This window comes from Nipponia nippon, unplaced genomic scaffold (genome assembly GCF_047370975.1).
Source record: "Nipponia nippon isolate SJK-2023a ecotype South Korea unplaced genomic scaffold, ASM4737097v1 scaffold_30, whole genome shotgun sequence".
In the NCBI taxonomy this organism is placed as follows: domain Eukaryota; kingdom Metazoa; phylum Chordata; class Aves; order Pelecaniformes; family Threskiornithidae; genus Nipponia; species Nipponia nippon.
The window spans coordinates 2442679-2459869 of NW_028262348.1; the positions used below are offsets into that span (position 1 = coordinate 2442679).

The window sequence follows — 17191 nt, forward strand, 5'->3', positions numbered from 1 at the left end:
TTGGGGACCATGGGGTAAGCCTGGCCTCTACGCAGCTTGTGGGTTTTGGAGGGAGCTCAGGCAGCAAGGCAGGCAGCGGCAGGGGCGCGCTCAGCCCTGCTCAGGGTGAGCGCCTCTGCCAAAAACAAGACAGCTCACAAACATGAGACCCGGGCAGCGCTATCGGTGTCCCTACAAGCCACAGCACGCTGGGACGTCGCCGCTGCCCTGCCAGTGAGCACGTCATGGGCTGCACCAGCCAAGCCAGCATAGCTCGGCAGTACAGAACATCCTTGCTGGCTCCGGCGCGGGGGAAACACAATCGCGCTCGCAGAGCCCCGGCAGCGACCGCGATGCGCTCGGGCTGGCTGCTGCCAGCCTTGTTTTGACTTTCTTTTTAACAGGCTGCCACACACAGCATTCTTGGTGACAAGTGACAGCCTTGTTGCGTTAACAGCGCTCCACCAAATGGTATTACTATTATTATCTGTTTTCGCGAGTATAATAGATAATATGACTACCCCCCTCCAAAATAACCTGGTGTTTGAAGGAAAGATTCCAATTATTTGCTGAACTTCTCAAGCTGTGATAACATGAGACAGTACCGTGTTGTAGCAGAAAGCATTGCTGTGTCTTACGCACACCGTACCTGCATGAAGCTTCTTGCATTAAACCGCAGGATAGCTGTCACTGAATCATTCTGTAATTGCAGGAAGAGATAGCAAGAAAAGGCAGCACTCTGGCAAAGCCTGCCCGGCCAAGGTTGTTTAAAAATACCTAGCCCCAGCCCTCATGGCTTTCTGCAGCGCTGCTGGGTGTCAGAAAGCCCACGCTGCTGGCGAGCAGGTGCTCCCTGCGGGCTCAGTCCATTGAAATAACTGCTGGGATCTCGCCCAGGATCTCTTCTCCCAAAACTTGAGCCAGATCCCCAACTGGGAAGAGCTCTGCCACACTGGAAAAAGCACAGCAACATGTCCCGCCAGCAACCTCCATTTCGTGTTAAGCACAGAGACATCTCACCACCCGTCGGGAGCATCGCCCTGCCTCCTGGATGGACCCATCTGCTGTAATGAATCTGACAACACTGGAAATAATAATAAAGAAATATACATATAAAAGCTTGCCCAGGGATGGGCTGAAAGAGCAGCTGCCCCACGCCGACCAGGCTTGGATGGGGCTTGAAGCAGCAGTTTCTGACCCAGCAGAGGGTCAGAGGACCCTGGGTGCAGAGCGCTGCCCGGGCACTGCGGCCGCTCGCCCCATCGGTGTTCGCTGGCACGAGAGGGGAGGGAGGTACGGACAGGGGAAAGGGTTCCCGGGAGCCCTGGGGCTGCTCTTCCATCACCCCTGGCTCGCCTTCCTGAGAGGCAACGCAACCAAGGCTTGCATATTTGCCACTATTGCTCATGGTCTCCCCTGAGCACCCCAGCCCACCCCGGGGAAGCGAGACCCGTCAGAGGAGACAAACCAGCCCGCACATGTTTCTTTTGCCATGACTAACAGCTTAAGTAAACAACCAGGTAAACACGCTAATTTTACTTTCAAAACAAAAACCAAAAAGCCGCAAAGCCCAGTTCTTCCTTGAGTAAAGACGGGTGCGTAACTATTGGCATTTGTCCTCTCGGCGCTTTCGCGAGTTGCCAGCATTTTAAAACCTGGCAGCCGCTACAAGGCAAAGTGACATATTTAGCTCAGGAGCAAAAATGCTCCCGCTTGTGAATGCCAGGGAGGGGGAAAAAGAAAAAAAACCTGTGAGGGAAGTGCCTGCTGCCCGCAGAGCAGTGCTGGGGCGGCTCCGCAGCATCGTCTGGAAGCCGGGGGGACGGAGCCTGTCCCTAAAGCAGCACAGCTCTGGGGACGGCTGGTGTTGGGGTGATCTGTAGCCAGATGCTCCGTTCATGCATTTGGGGGTCCGTGCATCCTGTGGCAGGTGGCTTTCCAAGGAGGAATACTGCTCCAGCCATTGCATCTCGCTGACGCTGCTAACCCCAAGGCTGAGCCCTGACACCGGGGCTGTGCCTACGGCTCCTTCTCTTTGCTTAGAAATGGGTTTGGGCAACCCCCGCCCCCCCGAAGTCCCAGCCCTGGGAGCCACCTTCCCCAGGGAGCGAGTGGGAGGTTTGTTAGCACAAAGGTTGCCTGCATCGACCTGGGCTCTAATTTTATGGTGAGGCTTGCTCTAGGGCTGGGTCCGAGGAGCAGCACCTCACCCACAGCCCCAGAGCTGTCGCTCCACTGGGTCCGGCAGCCTCTCCCCATCGCTCCAGGCTCACGCCGTGGTCACGCAGAGGCCCCAAGGAACCCAAACCCTGCAACCCCTCCTGCTCCTCATGTGCATCCCAACCTCCACAGTGGAGCGGGCGAGGAGCCCGGACCTGACCCTGCTGGGTTCGGGATCTCGCGGTGCTAATTGCCACCAGATGCAGGATTGAGAGACAAGGCCGTTTCCTAAGCCGTGCACAGTAAGGATCTCGCTTGCTCTGTTTGATAACTCTTCTTGTGTCAATTCAGTAGCAGGTGGTGGAAGGGGGGAAAAAAACCTATAAAATGTTTAACATCCCTTTAGCTTCAATTTATCTGAAGAGAATTCAAACAGCACAATTTCCCCCTGCCATCTGGGTGCCACTTTAAAAGACATTTTCTCATATCATTGCAATTTCAGAAAATCTTGTTGTATAGCTACGGAAATGCAAGATGCTTCCCCTAAATTGTGCATCCGTGTGAAGCTTTTTAAACCTCAACTGCAGCTTATAATATATTTTGCCAGCACACAGACGGCTCCCGGGAGGCTTTCCCCGTTGCACCACCACCTGTGCAGGGGAGCCCAGCTTCGGGTGCTGCAGTCCTGCGAGGCAAAGCCCTCTGGCTTGGTTTTGTACCGATTTCTCCTTGGGTTTGCCTTGTTTTGCTTACTAATGGGAAGAAGATTCCCTTGCAGAGCTTTGAACCTGCTTGCCTAAACCCTTGAAGCTGAAGGCTATTGCATATGGGTGCACACAGGTGTATGCATCCGTGACTTGTATTTCCCACTCGTGCACCCCGAAATAGCTTAGAAACACACTGAGTGACTCCAAAACCTTAGAGAAACCTGAAAGGTCCTTATAAACGTCCTGCAAGTGGGCAGCCCGGGAGAGGAGAAGGGCTCTAGTGATGTCCCTGCTGCACTCAGCCCTTCCGAGACACCCCAGACTGATGCAGGGAAAGCTGCTCTTTGCAGACAGCCGACCCCAAAACACAGCTCCATAGGAGAGGGGCTTTGGTGCCAGCACGAGCCGTCTCCTTCAGCACCCCAGCCCCAGGTCCCAGCCATCGGCCAGGTGAGAGGGACACCCCAGACCATGGCTCTAAGCCTTGGCTTTGCTGAGCTCCAGCCAGAGCCTTGACCCCTGCCCACGCAAGCAGATCCCCTAATCATGGGGCAAACACCTATGACCAACAATACACTGATTTCTCCAGCTTTATGAAAGCAGTTTGGCCCTGTCCTTCCTCGGCAGAGGGAGAGGCCAAGCCCCCATACGTCCCCCCCCAGCTTGGCCAGCTGAGCCCCAGCCCCACCAACCACCTCCGAAAACGCCCACGCTCAGACATTGATTCCCAGCCAGAGGAATTGACTGGAGAATGAATTGAAGGGTTAGCGCAGGTCAGCGGGTGATTAGTGTTAGCTGCCTTAAAGCTTAAGGATCACATAAGTACAGCAGGAGTAACTCCGGAGCAGCCAGTTCATCAAGGGGATGATCTGTGCCCAGCGGGAGATGGGACACGCAGCAGCCGGCCGCTCCTCCCTGAGCACGGGCAGGGTGTGCCGGCAGGGCTGCCCCGATTTCACCTGCAAGGGGTGAAGCCACAGGGCACGGAGCTGGGGTTAAAGGCAGGAGAGCGCTGCTCCTTCCCTGGGGGTTCCAAACAGCCCCCACCACGAACCGTTACCGGTCACGCAGTCCTGCCCACCCCGATACGTCTCCGTTGCTGCCTGTGTTTCAGCATCCCCAGCCTCAGAAACGGGGTGCACAATCGCCATCATCGGCTGCGTTTGCTGGGGTGCTGGGGCAGCCGAGGGCAGGACCCCGAGACAGCTCCAGGCTGGGCACAGAGAGGGAGTCCCTCCTTCCCAGGGGACACGCTGGGAAGGGAAAGACAGGCATTTGGGAACAGCAGAGCTTTTGTTTTAAATCCAGTGGGTTTGCTTGTTTTTGAAGATATTAATGATTTTTTTTCCCCACATGGCTCCTGCATGGCAGAAGGCAGCTGCCTCGGCTCCACAGGCAAAGCCGGAGCAGACGCTGAGCCAAGCCTCCTGGCACAGAACGGCAAAGCTTTTGTCACCAAACACCCCCAGACTCGGGAGGGGTCTGGCGGCTCACCGAGGTCATGGGCTAAACTCAGCTTCGGTAAACCCAGGACTGGGTCTACACCTGGCAAATCAGGTCTGGATGAGGCCAAACCACGTCGTTACTGCCCTGGGCCATCTTAAAGCAAGAAGCTGGATCTTGAGAAATCCCCACTGTGCACAGTTCAGGGAAACCAGGGACATCTGCAGTGGAGCTATGGGTCCCTAAGGGACCAAAAAGCCATCTAAGCGCTGAGGATCAGCCTTGCTGCCCCATGCACATCGCTTCACGGGGGCCTCAATTTCCCCAAGATACCGAGCGAGACATTTTCAGTCCTTGAAATTCAGGATGCGTCTTCCAGGTTTGCCCTGATACCACCAGAAACCAGCCCTGGGAATTCGGGTGGATGCTGGTTCCATTGTGTTCTTCCCAAAGTTGGCTCCTGCTGGATGGAGCTTCTTGCAGCTCGCCAGGGAGGAGTTGAAATGCTGAGCACGCCTTCCCGGCGTTCGCCCTGATTTTCAGAAATTGCAGTAAATCAGTATCGCTGCAAATTGGCCTCTTTTTTTGGCTCTGGCTTGATGTAAAAAGGAAAACAAATGGAGTTTTAAAATGCAGCTAATCAAGGAGTTAAAGAGAGGTTAATCCTAATGGATTAATCAGCTCACAGGGGGACGGGAAGGAGGCGCAGGCAGGGAGGAGCGGAGAAGCAGCCGAGCCTGGCTGCTCCTCCCAAGGGCGATGGCAAATTTCAGAGAGAGTTTGGGGATGGTGGTGATGCTCCTTCTTCCACCTGGCAGCATCCAGCATGGAGACCACACAGGTTTGATCTAGCAATAACAGGCGAGTCCCAGGCTTAGGTGCACCTTCCCTGAGAACACACTGAATCCTCGATGCATTCGTTATCACCGCCTGGGAAAAATAGTGAGCAGTGTTTGACTTCACCACCCTCACCTACTGCCCATCATCTCCCTTCAGACACCAATTGGTGATAAAACCCGGGATGTGGGGCAGCCCTGGCTAGTGTTAACCCCCCTGCAAAACTCCAGGGGTGACTGGGAAAGGGGTTTTGAGCAGAGCAGAGCTGCCCTGAGGCTTTCTACCATCTTCTGCAGAAAGCAGCACCCGCCACGGCCGCCCTGACCACCCTGCGGGGTCTGGCCTGTGGCTCCTGTGGCCAAATCCAAGTGTCCTCCTGCCTGGTAACCCAAGACATCAGCATCTGCCTCCCGGTGCAGCCGGTCGCTCTTCATGGGGTAAAGCCTCTTTATAGGCAGCTAATTGGGCTTAGGCATAAAAAGGGCTGGAAGATAATTAGTGACAGTGAGAGCAAGGAGGTTTAAAGAAGGTTATTAATGATACACACCACTGTATACAACAGCATAATCGCCAAAAAAATATTAGATCCATTAAGTATCATTATCAATGCCTGGAGCTAATCATTTAAGCTTAATGAAACTAATACGTTTCTCCAGCACTGGCAGTAGTGCTCATCCCTTCTTGGAGGGAAGCAGCAGCGATGCCACCAGCCAGGAAGGCTCGAGCCACAGCGTCTCTGCCAACCCTGGACATCACACCATTGCCCACGCTGGCTTTGGGCTCCGTGTTGCCGAGAGCGGAGCCCACTTCCAGGCGCTTTCAGAAGCAATTCACTCGTTTCAGCAGGAAACCTTTTGCTTTGGCAGCTCAAAGACCTTCTGGTCAATGATGTCCTACGTGGGCATTTAACACAGTAAAGAGGGTTTTCCCCAGTGCCCCACCAGCAGCAAGCCCTGTCCTCAGCATGGGTCAGGCTGGTGCTGCTGGTCTTTGCTCTCTGGGACCTTTGGCTTGGGTGTTAACTTCATCGAGGAGGACAGCGACATCTCCCAAACCTCCCTTAGCTGGTGCAGGAGCAGGGGTCTAAGGTGTCCCCCTCCAGCACCCACCTCTGGGGCTACGCGGGTGCAAGCAGGGCACCCATCTCGCTGCCTCCCCGCCCCCCCCTTGCTTCTCCCTTGTTTTGAGCAGCTCTTTGGAGACCGGAGGAGAAATGACTCCAAGCCAAGGCGGTTGCGATGATCTCACTGCTAATTATGCAGAAGAGTCATTTAGCTGTGGCTGCGCGTGATGAAGTGATATGACAGAGAGGAACGAACCCCCACAGCCACTTTGCGCATTGCAAATTAAAGAGGAAAAAAAAACCCAAAGTGAGCAAACCCAAACGCCTCGACCCGTGCCTGCCCCTCTGCGAGCCACGGCGGATGCTGCGCTACCCCCGAACCCACTGCAATCAGGGACAGGCAGCTCAGATTGGGAAACAATTAAAAATCCCATTAGCTCTGCTTTCCCCTTGCCTTTGTCTGGATCTGTTTTCCACCCCGGTTCCAGCAGCAGGATCATCGCTGCAGCAGGACTCACCATCACTTTGAAGAGGAGCCTGGGATTAGCACCGGCCTTATTAAAAACACTCACTCACACCTCATTTTACCTTCACACTGGAGATGATTTAGCTTGATTTATTCTAATTAGTTTAATTTATTGTTTTAATGAGCTCTTCTGCAGGCTTTTTGTGCTTCATAACCACCCTCCTTGGCTGCTGCAATACATTTCAAGGAGGTCTTTTAATAAGGAGAGATTTCCAAGGCCGCCTTGGATAGGAAGCTTTTTGTTGCGATATGAAAGAAGAAAATTCAGACAACATTTGCCTCTCCTCCAGGATGGGTTTGCTGTGGAGCATCTGGCTGGGAGCAGGAGGCTGCACTTCAGCACATCACCCAAATGGCAAGACGGCCCTTAGTTACCAGCAGCGTTTGCAACTGGGTTTAAAGACCGGCAACAGAAAACAAATAGGAGAAAACTCTCCTTCCCCCCGGCTACAGCTCATTATTCGAGGGAGGAATTCACTACTAGAGATGTGGCAGTGCCTGGAGGGGTTGGTGATGCTTAACCCCACGGTCCCACATGCTGCCCACCCGGGAGGGTCCCTGCTGCTGGTGGGGGTCACTGGGCTTGAGCCTCAAAGCACACCCAGTCCCCTCCCGAGATGGGTATGGGCAGAAGCATCCAAAACATGAAGCCGTAACATCCCACCAGCATTGCTTTATCTAAGGAGGTCTCTCCTCCCCTTCTCTCTGCTGGGATGGGCAAAGCTTCGGGAACTTCTTAGTCTGCTCCCAGGGGTGGCCATGCCGGTTCGTGGCCAGGAGCTCCTGCTGAACTTCCCAGCCTTTGATTTAAATGAGACAGAAAGGCCGTCTAATCAGCCAGGGTGGGTTATTTCTATGATATTGGGTTCTTTCATTAGAGGAAGAGGAAGGTTTTGCTTCTCTGTCCCCACAGCCATCGTGTGGCAAAGTCTTCTCTTTGGAGACGTCCAAAATAAAGCAGATGAGATTTGCTTTGCAAGTAGGGACCAAAACCGCAATAAATCAAAGTCTCCGACAGAAGAGAAACTCCCAAAGAGAAACATGAAAAACCCCAAATGACCTCGACTTTAGCAGACAAACACCTGGATGGTGACGGGATACTCTCTGCGGAAAAAGGGACTGGCTTGTACCGGAGGGGCCCAGGTGCGTGTGAGAAAAAAGTGAGAAATCCTTGGGGAGCCAGGGATGCTCCAGAGGGTTCTGGGAAGGAAAAACACCCAGAAGTTTTGTATCAACCCCCCTGTGCAAACCCAAATAGATAGTCTACAGAAGAACCAGCTGCCAAGCGAGAGCCTGGAGAGCTGCACGTCACCGGGGGAGGCCCAGGGGAGAGGATGCTGGAGGAAAACAGGCTGAGCTCCTGCACGCCCCTAGCACACGTGCGGCTCAGAGCTGTGCAGAGAGGCCCCCAGAGTGGTCGGAAAGCACAAACATCCCCATCAGCCAACGAAAGGGTCTCTGTGGCCACCCGAGGACCCCGCAGCACGTCTAACAGCGTGCGGGGAGCAAGCGGGAGACACCAAGTGCATCTCTGCGGGGCGAGCCAGCGAGCGTGTCCTGAGCCACGGGCACACATGGATGCAAGAGCAATGCTTGCCCAGAGCAGAGCTGGACACAGCTCTGGGAGCTGCTCTGCTGGCCGTTGGTCACGGCTTTGCCCAGGCATGAGCTGGCTCCTGCCACGGGAGCTGGGGAGTCAGAAAATAGGACCAACCCAGTTCTTCTAGGAGAAGAAACTGGGCCTCTGAAGATGCCTGGTGTATCTGGACAGCTCTGGAGCTTCTTGTGGATTATTTACCCTGCTCTGCATGCTGCCAACCAAAATAAATCAATTCAGCTTTTGCTTCCATTTTAGGAAAATAAATCCTCTGGGACAGACCAGGAGCCGGTGCCCTGCGAGGAGCCACGTGCTCACCCAGCCTGGCCCCAGCGGGGTGCAAACCAGTGCTCAGAAACTGCTTGGCCTCGCTGGCCCGTGCCGAGGGCCGATGGTGCCCACAGAGCCCCTGCGGCTTCTTCAGCAGCTCAGGACAGACGGCAGGACATGGCTGAGAGGTTTATTCAGCCTCCTGCTACTGAACCGCCCGGCGAGCTCTCCCAGGGCTTGGGTGACCTTATCCTTATCTCTTCGCGTCCTTCGCCTGCCTCAGGTCCCCCGAGGCCAGTTTCCCATGATGCAGCCCCCTTATCTCTTGGCCCTGCGTTCCCAGCCCCGAGCCCTCCCCATCAGCCCATCCCAGCGCCATGTCTGCAGCACCCGGAATCACCCGCTTGTGCTGCAGGAGGGATCACCACTGCAAAGAAGCTAGAAAAATCTTTCCCAAAACAAAAAAGCCGCAGGAACCACCTGCGTTTCCCTCCAGCTGCTCAGCAGAGCTTTGCTGCGGCTTAGAGCTGAGCTTGCAAGCTCATGGTCTTGAGATGCATCAAGAGCTGATGGATTTCCAAGCTCAGCCCTGGCCACAGCATCTCCTCTCCCTGGAACAGGCACACTCCTCCCGTTCCTTGCTCCGGCTGCTGCCCGGGCAGCGAGGCACCTGCTGGCACTGGTGGCAACAAAGAGCCTAATGCAAATTGCCCAGCATCTGACTGCTTAATTACACCAGCCCCTTTTGGACGTGATTGTGTATTTTATCAGAACTGACTTAGAAAGAAAAAAAAAATACAAAACAAAAAAAACCTTTCGAACATCTGCTCCTCTCCGCTCCCCGGCCAGGGGCACAGGCCCATGCCAGCAGCATCAGCATTGCTCTAAGACCAAGATTTGAAAGGCCTGATTAGGATGGCTCCTCTGCCTCCTTCAGCATTAAAAATCATTTAGCTTTGAATGATGTGGATATTGATAAGTCTAACGCCGCTCCAGAAGGAGAAATAAGGGAGCACTGGTCTCCCGGAGTGCTTGGGACAGGGCCAGCAGAGAGGTGCCACCAGGGGGGCCTGGTGCAAGGGGAATTGCTGATAAACACAATCCTGCCCCTCTCCCGCCTGTGAGAGGGGTCCCAAAATGCACAGCCCCGGGTCCCGGTCCCTCCCGAGCCCCCTCAGCCAGCCCCGGGGTCGCACCCGCGGGAAGCCCGCTCCTCCCTGCCCGGAGGATGCTTGCCTGTGGCCACGTCCTGCGCACGGCATCTCCGTGAGAGCCGATATTAAGCTATAAACCATAATGTGTTATGACACCACCCGATGCAGTGTAATTGCTATAAACCCATGAAATGTAACGTAATTGGCAGAGTGGCCATTACAGCGTTGTGTTACGGGTCTAATGGCTTCAAGCCGTTATCTCACACGCAGGCTGAGGATGAGCAAACAGCTCCCGCTCCCCGCTGGCCCCGGCTCTGCGGCACCCTGGGACCCCAGAAACACACATTTCCCACCCCATCCTCCTCGGACACAGGGGGAAGATGCTGATGCAGGAATGCCCCAGTGTTTCCAAACTTGTTTTTCCATTTGCAGAAACACCAGTAGGGATTACTTTTTTCCAATCCTCCTTCACTTCAATAATCAGGTCATACTTAAAAAAAAAAAAGCAGATCTCCACTTACAATTATTTCATTAGTATAGGATACTCCAGACAATCCAACAGCTTGAGAAGCCACTGCTGCACAGGTCCAAGCATGCTGCCTGTGTAAGAGGTCCTTAGTGCTAATTGCTGATGCCAACCTCAGCCATTAAGAAATTATTGCTAATGCATCTTACAACAGTCTTTATAAGACATTATTAAGGAATTCATCAGAAAGCAGAACCAAATAAAACAGAAAATGATTAAAGAAAAAAAAAAATCTTTCCCCAAACTGCAGGATCAGCAGGAGAAAAAGCTGGGAGCCATCATCTGACTGCAGCAGCCCTTACCTGTGCTGCAGCCCCAGAGCTGAGCCCGGGCTCCCTGTGCCCCCACAGCAATACAGCTGCAGCTGGGGACCTCCCATATACCCTGGGGTGGGAGAGGGGCTCAGCTGCGGCTGATTCACCCCGCAGCCCCTGCAGAGCTGCAGCTGGTCCCCACGCCTGCAGCCCCGCTCCGGGAGCCGTCGCCTGCCACTGGTGGAGTGCACGGCCAGGGCTGCTGTGGGGCCATATCCAGCCGCTCGCTCTGGGGTGCTGGAGCCAGAGAGTCACCCCAGGGACACATGCGCTTCCCCCAGGGTCCTTCCCATGAAAAGCGCATTGAGGGGATGGGGCGCTGGGGACAAAATTGGGGTTGGGGCTGGGGATGTTTTTTCAAAGGACTGAAAAAATTAATGCTGTGAAGGGGTGAGGAAGAGGAGGGACAGTTTGTGCTGGAGAGGTGTCACCCGCGGGGCACGACGGCGCCAAGCGGCGCGAGGACACAGGGCTGGAGCTGTGACTCATGACTTTTTTGCTTTCCATCCTGGTGTCGGTATTACATTTCAAGGATTGTATTTTATTCATAAAAATTGCTGTGCTCACAGCTGCGCCTGGCAGAGCTGCCATGGCTGAGCCCGGGGCTGGCTCCCGCTGACAGGCACGGGGGTGTTGTGCACCGCCTGGGGGTCCAGGCTCCGTAACAACTGTTAAAAATTAAATATAATACATAAAACGAGGGTGAGAGCCCCCAGGTTCCCCTCTGTGACCTGGAGTGCGGGTACCATCGTGGCCCCTGAGCGCAGGGGCCGGGGTTTACAGCACGTGATGGGCTGTTGTTGGTAACCGCATCCCAAATGAGCTGGAGCGGAGCATGTGAGGTTGTATTTTTAACTCCGAGGTCCTGGTGACATGGAAAACCAGCTGCCCGCTCCAGGTGCCGCACAGATCGATGGAAAAACTCCTGCTGCCCATCGGCACCTCTGCTTTGCCGACCCCGGGCCTTGCAGCATGGTAACAAATCTTACCCGGTGCTTCACCCCCGGGAATGGTTTTAAGGTTGTGTCCAGAGCCCAGCAGAAACCATTTGCTGGTACCTCCGCTGGGGAATTAGCTGGGAAGTGCTTCCCCACGGAGCTGCCGGTGGGGAGCTGGCAGGGTGAGATGGAAATGGGGATGGTGCAAACCTGACTTTCCCAGCTCAGAGGCTGATTTAGCGTCCCCAAGCAGGAAAAATATTTGCAGCCCCTCAAGAGGGTAAGGAAAGGATGAGTCCGTGGGCCTCGCCGGGCTTGGTGTCTCCCTGGCACAGTGTTAGCAAGGATTCGGCATTCACGGGCTGCACAAAAGGCTCGAGCAAATGTTTCAGCTGCCCATCAGTGCGACCATCCCCACACGTCTCTCTTCTCCTTCCCCCCATGGGGAGGACCCCGTGCTGGGCTAGGAGATGGCACACGGTGGCATCCCCACTCCTCCCCGCCGCCCTCCCGCAGCCCTGCGCCCGCCCCGCTGGGCTCAGCGGAGACAAGCGGAGGCTAAGAACATCGACTGGGTTTTATTCCACAGGTTTGACAAGTAAAAGCACAAATTCTCTTTGGAAAAAAAAAACAAAAACCAAAACCAATGTTCAAAACACACAGACGGTTTGTGTTTCTCAGGACGGAGGCTGTGCCGTCAAGCTCTGCTGCCAGACGCGCATCCTTTACAGAGATGTAGTTTAAAAAAAAAACCAACCCATGAAGGAGGAGAAGACACAGGGCTACAGGATTCCACATCAATTTTAGAGAAAAAAGGGCCCTTTTTTGCTATTGTTATAAATATCCCATCCGAACGACTCAGAGCAAAAAATAACTGTAATGAGGACATCCGTTCTGCTCGGCCCCATGGGCACAAAATCTCTACCGGCACCCCAGACTGCTACAAGCCCTCGGGGACGGTGGCCTGGCACCCGGCATGCGTGCCCTGGCTCTCAGCTGGTCCCCCCATGGGGTGGCGGGTGCTGCCGTCCCTGTGAGCAGCACCCATCACCCTTGCCGGAGGCTGTCCGGACGGCGCGCGGCAGGGGACCGGGGAGCGGGGGTCCGGGGGGAGAGGGGAGAGGAGAGGAGGGACGCCGGGGTGCGGGAGGGATGCGGGTGGCCGGTCAGGCACAGGTGGCCTCTTGGCTCTCGACGGGGATCTCGCTGCTGCAGCCGCCCTCGCCATACTGCTGGTAGGGGGGGATCTGGGGCGCCTCGATGATCAGCAGCCCCTCCGGTGACAAGGAGGCGAAGACCGTGATGGGGTCCACCTCGTAGGGCAGCCTGCAGGAGGGAAGGAAAGATGAGATGGTTTAGGAGCTGGGGGGCCAGGGCGGCTGCCGGTTCGCGGCATGCCACATCTTGGTGGACATCAACCCTTGGGAAGCCCACGCAGGACCCCCAGCACCTGGGGAACCACCGATGCCGAGCCAGCAGCCCCAGCGCAGGGCTCGGCAAAGCCTAGGGGCTCGGCAAAGCCTACATTATTACTGTAGCGCCCGGGAATGTGGCGGGGATATTTAAAGTGGCCTCCTGGCCGGTCTGGTCCCTGTGGGTGCTCTGTTTAATCTCCCCGGCAGATGTGTTTGACAGGGTGTCACCCGCCGCTTGTGCCGCCCGGGCTTCTGCAAAGCAGGAGTAAATCATCGCCGTGCCGCAGCCCGCGTCAGCCACAAGCCTTGCCCGTAAAAGGAGCTGCCACGGCTGCCGAGCGCCGAGCAGGCGGGAGCATGGTGCTCGCCCCAGCTTTCCCGCGGGAGTTTGGGATGCACAGGGCTCCTTTGGGGTGGAAAAGCAAAGCTGAGCTGCTGTGCCAGCCGAGGAACCATGCCCTGGGCTTTGCTGCTTCTCCTTGTTAACCCCGCGAGCCCTGCGGCCAGGGGTCTGCCCCCCACATGGGTGAAGCGCTGTGGTCGGGGCTCGCCTGCCTCCGGCCTCGCCTTTCCTCCCTGCCCTTTGCTGCTGTTGTTGCCAAAGTGAGCTGTCGCGGTGAGTCAACGCGATAGCAATCTAACTGACATCATTCGGATAGAGATACATATATACATTTGCACACAGGGATGTATTTTGGGGCTGATGATGGTGTCAGCCCATCGTGCACTGCTGAACCCCGGGGGATGTGCTGGCACTGTAAGCGCGGCTCCTTGCACCCCTCCTGCTCCCCGCACCCCGGCCGGCTCCGAGCGCAGCCCTGGGCCTGGAGGAGACTGACAAAGCACCCAGAAAAAGACCTCCTCCTCTTTTGCCTCCCTCGGGAAACCACCATGTGGCCCAAACCAGCCAGGCACGTGCTGCAAAAGGGCAGATTTTGGGGTGAAAACAGGCGCAGGAGTCCCTGCATGCATGAGCCGGGGCGCAGGAACTGGCAAAGCCCAGCCCTTTGCCACCGTTGGCATCCCCTCGCTGCCTGCAACCTGCCTGCACCGCAGGGACGGGGTCCCACAGCAGGCTAGCAACATTTGGGTGCTGGTTGAGGGGATGTGGCAGCCACCCCGCGCCCCAGCCCCCTCGGCAGGGGGATGCCCCAGGGCCAGCTGGTACCTACTGGATTTTCTTGGTGAAGTTCTTGGAGACGATCCCTCCTTCCACCTGCTGCTCCTCGTGTTTGCCTGCAGGGAAGGGCAACACCCCACGTCACCACCTCACCGGGAGATTATTTTTTCCCCAAAAAACAACAACAAAACCCAACAGGGAAGTTTTCAGAGGAGTTGTTTCCCTTTCCCAGTTCAAACCCTTCCCTCTGGGGAGGGCTCAGGGAGCCTCTCCTATGTGGGGAAGGAGATGCCGGGCACAGCACACCTGTATTTCCAGTGAGAACCTGGGGTCTCGCAGGATGGCAAGAGCTGGGGTTTAAGAAAAAGTCCCCAGATGTAATAAAACCTTTGAAGGTGGCAGCGTCCCCCCTTGTCCCGCTCCCCAGGCTGGGTTCCCCTCCGCCGCGCTGTCAGGCTGGGGGTCCCTGTGCCTGGAGCATCCCTGAAGTTAAAACCGCACTGGCGGCTGCCCGGACCCCCCTGACCTGCGGTTTCCCCCCTGCGATGCTGTGAGCCCCAAATAAATACCCAGGGCCATGGTGCGTGGCAGCCCCCAGCAATGCGGGATGTTGGTGCCGGGCTGAAGGGATGCTCAGGGCTGGGTGCCCATGGGCACCCCAGATGTGGTGCACCCCGCACCCACTGTCCCCACCATTAATTGAATTTTTAAGGATGTACTTCTGGCTGGCTGGGCCCCAGGCTGGGCCCTCTCGGGGCTGGGTTGGGGTGGGGGCTGTGGGGCGGCTGCCCCCTGCTTCCCAGCACCGGAGCTGCCTCTCTCTCGGCCCCTTTAAAGGGAATTTCCCTCTGCGCCGGCCTCACCCTGGCTATAATTAACCCAGCCAAGCTGGGGCCCCTCTTGGCAGCTCCCTGCAGGGTGCTACCGCCCGCAGCGGTGCCTCCCGGGACGGTCGGGGCAGAAAGCAGGGAGATTTACCCCAAAGGAGGCCTCTCCTTTTCATTTTTGCAGCAAACCACCATGCCTTGTGAGCCGGGTCCCCCCGGGGCTCCCCCAAACCACCCGTGGGGCTGCCCCAAAGCCCTGCTGCAACCCTGGCCCTGCCCCCGAGCACAGGGCGGCTGCCACTGGCTTAAAATAAAGGTGATTTTTGCATTTTACGGCAATTTCTTGAGCTAGCATGGGCAGGGCAGAACCAGCTGCTTTTCATGCCCCATCCTCCTCCTCCCGGTGCCTTCGCTCTCACCTGACACCTCGACGTAGCCATCCTTGGTTTTGACCGTCAGCTCCTCAGGTTTGAAGCTGTGCACGTTGACGCACACCTTCCAGGGCTCGCGAGGAAAGGGCACGGGGCTGCGGCTCTCAGGGTACCCCCCGAAGCGGGCGCCGTAGCCGGGGGCCATGGTGGAGGCGCGGGCCATGCCGGTGCGCAGGGGACCCGGCCAGGTGGTGGTGAGCCGGGGCCGAGCCCAGTCGGGCCAGTCCGCTGTCAGGTCCCCGGGGAAGGGCGACATGCCGAAATCATCGTCCAGCAGGCGCGAGGTCAAGCCGGGCTCCCGGAAAGGGTCGCGGATGCTGCGCCTGCCGGGGTAATGGCAGGAGAAGGGCATCTGACTGTCGGCCATGGCTTCCTTCAGAGGGGTCCGAGCGCGTCCCCGGGGCTCTCCCACAGAGCCTCAGCCTCTGTGCGGCCGCTCCTGGCTGCAAATTTCCCTGGGGAGCCCGTCCCGGAGGAGACGCATCCACCCCGGGCGGGACGTGGGCGCGCGGCTGCGGGTGGGCGCCGCGGGGAGAGTCCCCTCCTTCCCCGGCACCAGGTGAAGGATGACGAAGAAAATCAATTCAGGAGGAGCGCAGGAAGGACGGAGCGAGCTCTCTGGCCACGAGAAAACGCTTCCTGTCTGGCTGTGATCCCAGGGACCAGGGAGAGGAAAATAAAACTTCTCGGTGAGAGAGGGAAAAAAAAAACCAACACAACGAATATCCCAAGATTATAAAGCTTATCTCTGCCCTCTCGCTCCCCAGCACTTTATGTGCGACTTTGCTGCTCCCAGGCTAGAGCTGCAATAAATGCCTGAGCTCGGAGCCGAGAAACTTCTCTAACCTTCCAGCCGCCGGGTGAGCGCTATTTATACGGATTTGGGAAGATGGGGGGGTGTGTTTTGCAATTCCTGCCCTGTCAGCCGAGTATTTTGGAGAGGATGAAACAGCCGTGGAGAATCTGGGCTGCGACAGCTGACCTCTCCCACCAGCCTGAGGATCCCGGCTGCCGCGGGGCCATGGCACTTCAGCAGCTGCCCCAGCCCCTGCCACCCCCTCCCAGCCCGCCTGCCCAAAATAGCCCCCGAGCTCAGGGACGGCTGCTTTCACCCCAATGTCACCCGTTAAAAATACCCCCTCGGTGGGGCTGGGCCAAGCAGCTCCCCGCACTGTAAAGCCACGTGTCCCCGGGCCACCGAGCAGCCCACTGTACGGGGAAGTGGGTCACTGGTGGCACCCCCGACGCAGCGCTGCAAGGGTGGCAGGACCCTGAGGGTGGATACGTGGGGGATGCTGGGGCTGGGGGAAGACCCCTTTTGTGGCCAGGAGCATGCAGAGTCTCGGCCACCCAGGGCTGCCTGCAGAGCGCAGGTGTGAGGAGGGCTGCGGGATGCAGGAGGAAAGCCGTGCGACAAGGGATGCCCCTCTCCAGCCCCAGTTCCTCAGTTGCCTTCCCTGGCTGGGCCCGGAGAAATGTCCCCTAACCGCGGGAAGGAGAGGGACCCCGGGTGGCAGGCGGGCAGGGTCCTCGCAGCGCTGCTCAGCACCTGCCTCCTCCTCGCCCTCCTCCTCCTCGCCACACCGCGTGCCCTGGCCCTGCCGCAATCGCCGTGCGCCGGCAGGGCGAGGCAGTAATCACAGCCGCGCGGCGGCGGGGCTAATTACAGGGCAGCGGCAGGGAGCGGGCAGCGCGCCGTGGGAAGACGTGCGGCAGCAGTGGCGGGTGAGCTCCCGGCAAGCATCCACCCGGGTGACATGGCCCTGACCGGGCAAGCGGGGGGGTACCTGGTGGCAACAAGGGGCTCCCCATGGAGGTGGTCCAGGTATGGCTCGGGTGGGCGATGGGATGCGCCCGAGGGTGTGATGTCATCGATGAGGGTTC

At 57.2% G+C, this 17191-nt stretch overlaps 1 protein-coding gene across 1 annotated transcript; it reads right to left on the reverse strand.

Moving 5' to 3' along the window:
* Positions 1–12073: 12073 nt before the first annotated feature.
* Positions 12074–16152, reverse strand: HSPB8 (heat shock protein family B (small) member 8). The gene is made up of 3 exons (XM_009463728.2): positions 15296–16152; positions 14102–14165; positions 12074–12840 (listed from the first exon to the last, which is right to left on the reverse strand). The coding sequence occupies exons 1-3, from the start codon at positions 15672–15674 to the stop codon at positions 12681–12683; spliced, it is 603 nt and encodes a 200-aa protein (XP_009462003.1). The 5' UTR covers positions 15675–16152; the 3' UTR covers positions 12074–12680.
* Positions 16153–17191: the final 1039 nt, after the last annotated feature.